General features: G+C 39.5%; 1 protein-coding gene across 5 annotated transcripts in view; it reads left to right on the top strand.

The window, feature by feature from the left end:
- EVPL (envoplakin) overlaps positions 1-4131 on the top strand; it is a 138350-nt gene extending 134219 nt beyond the window's left edge. For all 5 annotated transcript variants that reach the window (XM_033961906.1, XM_033961909.1, XM_033961905.1 and 2 more), the window contains one exon: positions 613-4131. In XM_033961906.1, the coding sequence (XP_033817797.1) occupies positions 613-4065 (3453 nt within the window). In that variant the 3' untranslated portion in view covers positions 4066-4131. The remainder of the gene's footprint in view (positions 1-612) is intronic.
- Positions 4132-12189: the final 8058 nt, after the last annotated feature.

Genomic DNA, 12189 nt, shown 5'->3' with positions numbered 1-12189 from the left:
GTTAAATCATTCTGGGACCTCCACCAATGCTTCAAAATAAACACAGAGCTAGGGTGGTCACTTTATAAGGGAGTCAGCTGATTTACTCTTTCTGTAACTTTTGTAGTTTTTTGGCTCCTTTTTTTTGTAATCATGCAAAATGATCGTGAAATTTCTCTTTCCAAACTACTATGATGATGTATCGAATGTCTATAAATACTAATAAACATTAAACAATGCTAGTATGAACATCCTACCCAAGAGGAGCTCTGAAATTCAAAATTTGGTACATTAAATCCTCTTTGCAATGTGTGTATCTGTTTTAATGTTTGTACCCACAATAAACCTATGCTAACATTTTTATGCAGGTGACAAATTACTATAAAGAAGCACTAAAACAGTTTTAATATTCCTGTTCTTTCATATTTGCAAACTGGAATGAAAATAGCTACCATCGCTTAAGTTTCTTTGGTTGCTTTTTTAATGTTCATGCAGTTCCCTGCAGTGGGATATAAGGAGACCGTTTTTAATTCCAGACATCCTGTGGTGGGAATTAATCAGATCACAGTAATGGAGAAGATTAAGTAAGCATACCTATTTCAATTTTTGTCCTGTTCTTTTTAAACTTTGCAGACAGACGTTGTTAATGGCGTTCCAATGGCCAACCAACAGAACTTTAGGTCTGAAAATGCTTCGCGATCAACAAGAGAAAGTGAGGCACTCCAGTCGCAGCTGAAGGAAGAACAAGATAAGGTTGCAGACGTTCAGCGCACATTGGAAGACCACAGGACGCAGCTCCTGTTACTGAAGACTAAGAGGCCTATCGAAAGGCTGGAGGAGAAGGAGGTGGTACAGTATTACAGGGAACCAAAGCTTGAGAGCAGTGTGTCAGCACTTAAAAATCAAGTTGAGAATGAGTACAGACAGAGGGAGATCACGCAGTCAGAAATTGAAGGTGTGACCAAAAAAATTATTCAGCTCGAGAACCAGAGGAAAATTAAAAAGCCCCAGCTTCTCACAAAAGAGGTCACTCAGATCGATAGAGACCCAGAGCTTGATAACCAAGCTTCCATGCTAAGCCATGACATCAAGCTGCTCAGAGAAGAGAATTCCTCTCTGTCTACTGAACTTGAACGTCTCAAAAGAGAAGTGTTAATTTTAGAACAAAAGCAGCCAAATATTAAAGAGAAGGTGGTAGTGAAAGAAGTCGTGAAGTTGGAAAGAGACCCAGAAATGGTCAAAGCCACCAGGACGCTTCAGATGCAAGTTGACGATGAGAAATTCAAGAGAAAATCTGTAGAGGAAAATATAATTAAGCTGCGTAACAGAACTGATGAACTGGAAAGGTTAATTGAATCGGTAGAGCCTAAAGTTATTGTAAAAGAAGTGAAGAAGGTGGAACAGGATCCAGAACTTCTTAAGGAGTGTGCTAGACTTAGAACCCTTATTGATGAAGAGAAGAGTAAGAGCTCAACACTAATTAGGGAGCTGACAGAATTGCAAACTAAGCATACTGTTACAGAGAAGCAAAAACCAAAAGTAGAAATTAAAGAAGTAGTTAATGAGATTTTCCAAGTAGATCCTGAAACAGAGAAAGAGATAGTTCATCTTAAAAGAGAGATCCAAAATGTTTCTAGCAAGAGGACAAATTATGAAAAGGAAGTAGGTGTGACTTTCAATGAACTAAATGTAGTAAGGTCTCAGAAACCAGCTGTGGAATATAAGGAGGTTGTCCAAGAAGTTGTGAAACTTGAGAAGAGTCCAGAAAATATAAGAGAAATTGACCGATTGAAGCAGCAGCGGAATGAATTAATGACTACCAGTAATAGGTACCAAGAACAACTTACTAAACTCCGTGTTGATAGGGATGAATGGAAAAGAGAAAGATCCAAAGTTGAGACCAAACTGGTCAACAAGGAACTTATCAAGTATGAAAATGACCCACTCTTAGAAAAGGAAGCAGAACATTTGCGCCAAGAAGTGCGTAATGAATCTCAAAGGAGAAGAGAGGTTGAGGATGTTGTCTATAATTTGCAGAACAAGTACATGCTGTTGGAGAGGAGAAAACCTGAAGAGAAACTTGTGGTTCAAGAGGTTGTTTTGTTACAAAAAGATCCAAAACTAAGAGAGGAGCATAATAGACTACAACTAAATTTGGATGAAGAAACCGGTAACAGGCGTCGAACGGAACGTGAAGTGCAACAGTTGCGAGCTATGGTGGAGGAGAAAGAAAAAATGCTTAACTTCCAGGAAGAACGCAACAAAAAACTTGCAGCAGAAAAAGAATTAAGGAAAATAACATTGAGAATCAAAGAAATTGAAGAAAGCCCACCCCCAGTGCAAGAGAAAATTGTCATGGAAGAAGTAGTCAAAGTAGAAATAGATCCAGTTCTTGAGAAATCTGCCAACACCTTGCGTCTGGACCTGGACAAAGAAAGAAATCAAATTTCGAACCTACAGAGAGAATACAAAAACTTGCAGGCTAAAATTGATATTTTGCAGAGAGAAAAATCCATGGAGAAGACCATTTACAAAGAGGTCATCAGAGTAGAGAAAGACAAAATATTAGAAAATGAACGAGTTCGTGTTCGAGAACTCTACAATAAAGAACGAAATTCCAGACAAGATGCTGAAGAAGAAATAAGGCGTCTCAAGGATAAGATTGAAAGGGCTGAAAACATGCAAAGAACTTGGTCTCGAGAGGAAAGTGATCTCCAAAGAGCAAGAAATTTAGCACTCCAGGAGAAATCCTTCTTAGAAACTGAGCTTAGGGAGCTGGGTAGACAAAAACAGCAGAACACAGTGTTCCTTAGTAAAGAATCAGAACTACTTACACAAAGAACAGAGAATGACAGACAAAAAAGGGCACAGTTGGGACACGAGCTATCATCATTAGAGGGAGAAATCCTTAAGGAAAAGGACCAAATTTATGAAAAGGAAAGGACCATCAGAGAATTTCAATCAAAGGTCAACCGAGAAGAAATTAATCAGGAAACTCAACTGAGAGAGACAAATGTCTCCACTAAAATTTCTATTTTAGATCCTGATACAGGACTGGACATGTCTCCTTATGAAGCATACCGGAAAGGCATTATAGATAGAAACCAGTATATTCAGCTGCAAGAATTAGAATGTGACTGGGAGGAAATCTCAACCATGGGTTCAAGTGGTGAAATTTCAGTTCTGCTAGATAAGAAGAGTGGAAAGCAATATTCAATTGAAGATGCTTTAAGAGCAAAACGGATCACCAGAGATGAACTCCAGCAGTATAAGGATGGTAAGATCCCAATATCCGAGTTTGCGTTGTTGGTAGCAGGTGAAACGAAGCATTCATCGTTATCCATTGGATCTATCATTAGCTCAAAGTCGCCACTTTCATCACCAACTAGTCCAAACGCCAACTTCTTCTCATACAGTTCCTCAAAGAACTTCTATGATGACTCCTTTCCCATAGCTGGTGTGTATGACAACACAACAGATACAAAGTGCACCATTAGAAATGCAGTGGCAAAGAATATGGTGGATCCAATCACAGCTCAGAAGTTACTTGAGGCTCAGGCTGCAACTGGAGGCATAATAGACATTAATACAAAAGATCGATATTCTGTCAATAAAGCTATTGACAGAGGACTTATTGATAACACCAATACACAGAGGCTATTCAATGCACAGAAAGCTTTTACAGGTGTTGAAGACCCAGTGACAAAAAAGAGACTGTCTGTGGGTGAAGCAATGCAGAAAGGATGGATGACCAAGGAAACTGCGCTTCCCTATTTGGAAGTCCAGCACCTGACTGGAGGGCTGATTGATCCGAAAAAGACAGGCCGAATCCCAGTTTCTGATGCAGTTATGACCCACATGCTTGATGATAACACGGCGAAGACACTCCAGGATGAGTTGCAGTATGATAAAGGTCTCACTGATCCCATCACCAATGAAAAGATGAATTATAAAGAGGCCATAGCTCGCTGCCGAAGAGATCCCACGACGGGTCTCTTATTTCTCCCTGCAGCTTCCCAGGGGTATCAGCCAGGTTCTTATCGACCTGTGAACGTCTCTCCAGGATTACAACCTCTGCGCTACTAAGCACATAGAGCTGTCACTACTTTAGTCCATTCACAAGCTAATGCACCGTCAGATAGGTTTTGCAGGCTACTATAAACCATTGGCTAAGATTTTAAGAAGTTATATTGCCATATTATACTTGATTAACCTTTTTCTCATTGTAAGTCCAACAATTTGATTGTTTTAACAAGATTATTATTATTATTTTTTTTTTGTAAAATGGACTTTCCTGAAGCTTTGGTAGGAATAAGGGGGTTTAAAACAGTGTTTAAAAAAACGTTGCCTTACCTTTTCTGGGTTTTTACTGGCCTGAATGAATGTTATGTTACAGATTGACTTTCTTTCCTGATGTAAGAAATAAATTCAGATGCTGCGTTTTAGTGTCTTTACAACAGACTTGAGCTTATTCATAATTAGTGTTTTTGCAGATTTAAAAAGAGCAGTGCTCGGACCAGGGCATTTCATTGCAAAAGGTCTGGGAGCCAAATCTCAGCTTCAATTCCAAATGAAATGCAGATATCGATTCTGGATAATTCATGCTGACCTACAGAACCAAATCACCATCACACAATTCAGTGGTTTCCCAAACCTGTCCTCGGTGAACCTCAGTCAGGTTATCGAGATATCTTCAAGATTTGCATGTGTGTACATTGTGGATAATCTTAAAACCTTTCTGACTGGGGAATCTCTCGAGAGCAGCTTGAGATCACAGAGGTGAATAATTCTATGCCTAATAAACCCAGACGCAACATAATATACCTCTAATCAAGACCAAAGTATATCGAAACATCTAGGCCCTCCACATTCAGCTCTAGCCTAGCATTATTAGTCTTTGCCTTCATAAGCAGCGCAGAGGGTGACAATTTCTCTTTCCAGGATTGGTGAGGCTTTGTTGTCAATGGGGTGGAGGTGGGTGCCAAAGCTTTGGAACGCTTTGCCAGGGGCTCTGCGCTTAAGAAAATGTCAAAAATGCAATTGTTCGTAAACGCCTTCTTATTTTATGTAATCTATGTACCTGCTAATGTGTTATTAAATTGATGAGTTGATTCTTATGGGAAAGTTTTTTTGTAACCTTTTACTTTGTATGTATTGTCCATTATTTATGACTGTGGCGATGTAAACCATATAGGTAATATACAGTATATAAATTTTTAAATAAATGAATAAATAAATATTTACTGGAGTAAAAGAATTTGAAAATTGCCTCTTGTCAAATGCAGTTAAAAGTTCACACCCTAGGGTTAATTTAGGCCCCCCTTTTATCAAGCTGCGTTAGGGTTTTGTTTTTTTAATCGCTGGCCGCTGCAGTAAAAGGTTCAACACTTTTGCCATAGTGATGGGCGATAAAAAAAAAACCCTAACGTGGCTTGATAAAAGGGTGCATAAGATCTAATGGTAAATTGGGGAACTCTTATATTTTCAAACTAACGGAGTTTTGGAATGGTATTCCGTTGATGATAAGAGGATTAGATTATTTTCAATCATTTTGTAAAATCTTAAAAACATAGCTGTTTTCAAAACAATTAACAAATTAGTTCTGTTAAGTAGTCTTCTCTTTTACGTCAATGATTTTCTGGCTTACATTTTTCTGTATCGTTTCTTCATTGTAATTTAACTAATAATTGTTAACCAAGTCGAGATCCAACTTTTGGAGATGATCCGGTCTACAAACTTAAGTTTTAGTTTAATCTCCTCTAACTGCCCCCACTGGCGCATAAAGGTTGGCACAAAAATTGGCTCCGAGAGGTACAAATGTGTGCACAGAGGCATTTCATAAAGTAATGTGTTCATTACAACTATGCCTCCCCCACCCCCATCCCCAGGACACCTAGATGTGTATCAAGTAAAAGTTGGCATTGGTTTTACATATATAAATAATACAGATACAGCCATACATGAAAAAGGACATAGTACTACTTGAAAGGGTCCAGATAAGAGCGACAAAAAATGGTTAAGGGGCTGGAGGAGTTGCCGTACAATGAGAGACTAGAGAAACTGGGCCTCTTCTCCCTTGAAAAGAGGAGACTGAGAGGGGACATGATCGAAACATTCAAGATATTGAAGGGAATTGACTTAGTAGAGAAAGAGAGATTGTTCACCCTCTCCGAGGTGAAGAGAACGAGAGGGCACTATCTAAAGTTAAAAGGGGATAGATTCCGTACAAACGTAAGGCAGTTCTTCTTTACCCAGAGAGTGGTAGAAATCTGGAACGCTCTTCCAGAGGCTGTTATAGGGGAAAACACCCTTCAGGGATTCAAGAAAAGATTAGATAAGTTCCTGCTGAACCTGAACATACGCAGGTAAGGCTAGACTCAAATAGGGCACTGGTCTTTGACCTAAGGGCCGCCGCGTGAGCGGACTGCTGGGCACGATGGACCACTGGTCTGACCCAGCAGCAGCAATTCTTATGTTCTTACTCCCCAGCACATATGTTTAGCCACAATAACTAAATATTTCATTTCTTGATTTTTCTCTTCTCTCGTTTTGTCGTTGTTCTGTTTCTCTATGAAAATGTTTATTTGCTGATCTGTACGGTATAATGAAAAGGTTGCAAATGATTTTTAGCATTTCCATGGGTGTGTTTAGCCCAGGGGAAGAAATCAGTGCATTTGGATTTGATTTTCAGATGTACGTGTGCTATTTTAACCACAACTTGTTTTCTTAATCTGCACATTGCACTTACTAATTTCAAAGAGCAGTAACACTCTTGTATTAAAAGTGTCCCTGTAGTTTGCAGCTACACAGACTATTTAAAAATTGTCTCCTACAAGTGTCAGAAAAAAGTATAGATAACCCCACAGGTCATTCTTGCTGCACAGCCAGAGATCCTCAGTTGATCTTTAGTTTTCTCCCTTCATTCTTCATAACCATACATGATGCAATTTTTCTGCCATTAAAGGATGGTTCATATACTGCAACACTAGGGATCAGTTCCTTCTTTGTTTTCCTACTTTATACAGTACTAAATCTTGGCGATTATTGACTTCACTACTAGGCTGCCTCTGTTTGGAACTATCTTCCCACTGTGATTAGAATAATTTGTAAATAATCCTTATTTAGGAGATCAATAAAGACCTTTTTATTTCATACATACCGGTATAAGAGTAAATTCTGACAAGGCTTACATTTTTATCACGCTAGTGTGGCTGTATTTTAGAACCTGGTCTGTATTTCCTGGAATTCTAGTCAGATGTAGATGAGGGTTATAAATCTTTTCATAATGTAGTGTAATAATAATTGCCAAACTGGGAGAGACCGAAGGTCCATCAGGCCCAATATCCTGTTTCTAACAATGGCCAACCCATCTCAAAAGTACTTGGCAAGATCCCTAAGAGTAAAACAGATTTTATGCTGTTTATTCTAGAAATAAGCAATGGACTTTTCCAAGATCATCTTAAATACTGGTTTATGGTCTTTTCTTTTAGGAAATTATCCAAACCCAGCTCAGCTGCTTTCACCACATTCTCTGGCAACAAATTCCAGAATTTAACTACATATTGAGTGAAGAAATATTTTCTCTGGTTTGTTTTAAATCTACTATGTAGTAGCTTCATTGCATGCCCACCTAGTCCTAGTATTGTTGGAAGGAGTAAACAAGCAATTCACATCTTCTCGTTCCACTCCACTCATACTGTAGCCTCCTATTCTAGGATATTCTTTTCTCTAAAAAAAAGGTTTACTTGCCTTATCAATATTTGAATGACAGAATAACTTGTAAATAAAAGAAAAAGCATGTAACTCAGCCTCTGAACTCAACCCTCATGTGCAGCAGGCCAACATACATACAAACCCATGTGGAAAAATCCAGTGAAATTCAGAAGCTTTAACTATAAAACCCTGCTAACGGGAGTGTGTGGTGCAGTGGTTAGAGCTATAGCCTCAGCACCCTGAGGTTGTGGGTTCAAATCCCGTACTGCTCCTTGTGACCCTGAGCAAGTCACTTAAGGAGAAATTAGGTTCTTACCTGCTAATTTACTTTCTTTTAGCTTTGGAACAGCAACCCGAACATCCCCTCTCCCCTAGGCAACAGTGGTCATATCTACGCTGAAAACTTTCTTTGATGACGATGATTTGGAACAACTAAAGCAAATCACTGTAAATCCAAAAGATATACCATAGCAAATTGATAAACTAAAAGAGCAATAAATCACCAGCCTGATACTGTATTAATTCAGCCCAAACATTAAATCATTAATCATTTAAAATAGCCACAAGGACTAAGAATAGGATAGTGGTCAGTATTATTATTATCATAATAATCTGGAAACTATAGGACTGACATTGGATCTGAGCAAAAAAGGGTGAAAGCTATTGTTAAAAACAAAAATTACTGACCACACAGATACGGTTTAATTAGAATGAGTCAGAATGAGTTTAGCAATGTGGATATAAGCGAGCTAGTCGATGCACTATATTTGGATTTTCAGAAGGCATCTGACAAAAGTCTTTCACGAGAGACCCCTTTGGACATTAAGAAGTCATATAAAGCAATGCCTTATTGTTGAATGGCAATGTAGGGGCGAGTGTGGCGCAGTGGTTAAAGCTACAGCCTCAGCACCCTGAGGTTGTGGGTTCAAACCCACGCTGCTCCTTGTGACCCTGGGCAAGTCACTTAATCCCCCCACTGTCCCAGGTACATTAGATAGATTGTGAGCCTGCCAGAACAGACAAGGAAAAATGCTTGAGTACTCAATGACAATGAAGATGTGAGCGAGGTAATTCTAATCTTGATAAAGCAAAACTTCACCTCACTCAGTGAGGTAAGGAAAAAAAATTTCTTTATCTCACTGAGTGAGGTGGAGTTTTGCTTTATCAAAAATGCTTGAGTACCTGAATAAAATTAATGTAAACCATTCTGAGCTCCTTTGGGAGAACGGTATAGAAAATTGAATAAATAAAATAGGACTATATGTGAGCATGAAGGGATCTGACTTAGTCGAGAAAGAGAGATTGTTCACCCTCTCCGAGGTGAAGAGAACAAGAGGGCACTCACTAAAGTTAAAAGGGGATAGATTCAGCACAAACATAAGGAAGTTCTTCTTCACCAAGAGAGTGGAAGAAAACTGGAACGCTCTTCTAGAGGCTGTTATAGGGGAAAACACCCTTCAGGGATTCAAGAAAAGATTAGCTAAGTTCCTGCTGGACCAGAACATACACAGGTAAGGCTAGACTCAAATAGGGCACTGGTCTTTGACCTAAGGGCCACCGCATGAGTGGACTGCTGGGCACAATGGACCAACTGGTCTGACCCAGCAGCAGGAATTCTTATATCTGGGAAAATGGGACTAAAAAGTCACCAGAAACAAAAAATGACATTTTAATGAATTCTGTTGCAATATACAATTTGTAATATAATAGTCTAAATCCCACTCTTATGTAAAAAAATAAAATAAATTATGGCAGTTCAATTTTATTTTGAAGTTTGCTTAAGGGCATGTGACATGAAAACTGGTCATCCTCCAGAACAAAGTCCAAAGAAAAAAAGGTCCAAGATGAGAAGAATACAGAAGAAAAAGGCAAGGGAGACATCCTTCCAACCAAGCAAAAACCTTTATTCTTTCATAAGCACGGTCCCAACAACATAAGAACATAAGAACATAAGAAGTTGCCTCCGCTGAGGCAGACCATAGGTCCATCCTGCTCAGCGGTCCGCTCCCGCGGCGGCCCATCAGGCCCATTGCCTGAGCAATGGTCTATACCTATCTGTATCCCCCAATCCCTTTTTCTTCTAGGAATCTATCCAAACCTTCTTTGAATCCATTTAGTGTTTTCTTGTCCACAACAGCCTCTGGAAGCGCGTTCCATGTATCTACCACCCTCTGAGTGAAAAAGTACTTCCTAGCGTTTGTTCTAAACCTGTCCCCTTTCAATTTCCCCCAATGCCCCCTTGTACTTGTGGTGCCCCTTAATTTGAAAAATCTGTCTCTGTCTACTTTTTCTATGCCCTTCAGGATCTTGAAGGTTTCTATCATGTCTCCTCTAAGTCTTCGCTTCTCCAGGGAGAAAAGTCCCAACTGCTTCAATCTGTCGGTATATGGGAGATTTTCCATTCCCTTTATCAGTTTGGTTGCTCTTCTTTGTACTCCCTCAAGTACCGCCATGTCCTTCTTGAGGTATGGCGACCAGTACTGGACACAGTACTCCAGATGCGGCCGTACCATTGCACGATACAGCGGCATGATAACTTCCTTCGTCCTGGTCGTAATACCCCTCTTAATGATACCCAGCATTCTGTTTGCTTTACTAGAGGCTGTGGCGCATTGCGCCGATGCCTTCAGTGTTGCGTCTACCATCACTCCCAGGTCTCTCTCCAGGTTACTAACCCCTAGTGGTGTTCCCCCCATTTTGTATGTGAACATCTGGTTCTTTTTCCCCACGTGCATGACCTTGCATTTTCCCACGTTGAAGCTCATCTGCCATTTTTCGGCCCACTTTTCCAGCTGCGTTAGATCTTTTTGGAGCTCCTCGCAGTCTTCCTTGGTTTGAGCCCTGCTGTATAGTTTGGTGTCATCTGCAAATTTAATGACAAGGATCCAAGTTTCGGCGTATCTAAATGCCTTCCTCAGGAGACACTGGCTCAAATGACTATAGTGGCAAAAAAGTTTTTGCTTGGTTGGAAGGACGTCTCCCTTGCCTTTTTCTTCTGTATTGTTGTTATTACAAGGAAAAGTTCTCTCTGTTGCCATGATGAGAGAACAATAAAAAGAATAGGGATGAACAAGGGGCTTCAAACAAAACAAGGAGAGCACCCAAGGGGAAAATAAATCACAGTTTATTGTATAAGTCCACAAAAAATATATGCAGAAGACCCATTCTCAACATTTTGTATCCACAATTTTAGTCATATTTTCCAAGAGATGGTCACAGATAGTCAGTTTTTCAGTTGGAAACGAGCTAAATAGTAAAGTGCCTTAAGAGTTTGTACTAGGACCTGCCTCGTAGGCATAAATTTGGGTTACCATTATAAAATGGATGTATTTTTGGAATTTTTTCCTAGGCATCCTGTTATAAATTTATCTCCTATATTTGAAATATATGCCATGGAAATAGAGCTCATAAAACGATCTAAATGTAATGTAAATTATTGATACATTTAGAAACTAATCCCGGTAGCAAAGCCATGCAGGAGTCTTGGGTTTGATTCCTGGATCAATTTGCCCATGTTGCTGCAGAGGCAACAGTCATAGTTCATGGGGATAGCCCTGGCCAATAGTGATACCTATCAGATTTAGACCCATGACAACAGGATTCCAAAAAGAGCCCAGGGCAGGCAGTGAACCCCAATACAAAAAAAGCTAGTGAAATCTGAAATGGAAATTGTAATGATTTTGAAGACATTTGTAAAATTTTGCATCCTTTATTCTCGTACTATTAATGCGATAGTAAGCATATTAATGGAAAGTGGCCTTTTTTTCGATTCTAAATATTTCATAATAGAGTAGAGGAGTAGCCTAATGGGTAGAGTAGCAAACTGAGAACCAGGAGTTCAAATCTCAGTGCCACTCCTTGTAACATTGGGCAAGTCACTTAACCCTCCTTTGCCAGGTACATACTATAAACCCTCTGGGGACAGGGATATACCCACTGTACCTGAATGTAAATTGTCTTGAACTACTGAGAAAGGTGAGATCTATATCCTTTTACTCCATTTATGTGGGACTGAATAAATATCTTCTGTCTACAAAGGAGAGACACCAGCTAAGCAGTTCATAAAGGCTTTTTAGTAGACAGTTGTTACTATTATTGCATACTTCAGAATCCAATCCTTGATCTTATATACCAATTCATCCCTACATAAGGGCTTGACTCTGTTTACAAGTCTCTTTTGAAAATAAAATGAAAAGCTATCAGAACAGGGGAGCCCCCAGGTGAATACTTAAAAGTGAATGACTGTTCAACATGGTACATTTAGCTGAAGGATAACTTTAAGCCTAAAGGTCTTTGTTGGCTCTTTGGGAGAATTCATTCTGTGTCAGCAGCAGGGTCAGAGTTATCCCCATCTCCCACACTGGAGACACCTTTCTGATGTCATTACTCTGTACCACTAGCACAGAATAGGTTCTCCTTGAATCAATACACAATCCTGAAGCTAACTTGCAATCCATCCAAATCGATTATCTTTAGGTATATGTTGGAAACACACTT

This window comes from Geotrypetes seraphini, chromosome 10 (genome assembly GCF_902459505.1).
Source record: "Geotrypetes seraphini chromosome 10, aGeoSer1.1, whole genome shotgun sequence".
In the NCBI taxonomy this organism is placed as follows: Eukaryota; Metazoa; Chordata; class Amphibia; order Gymnophiona; family Dermophiidae; genus Geotrypetes; species Geotrypetes seraphini.
This window is presented reverse-complemented; position numbering and strand designations above follow the sequence as displayed.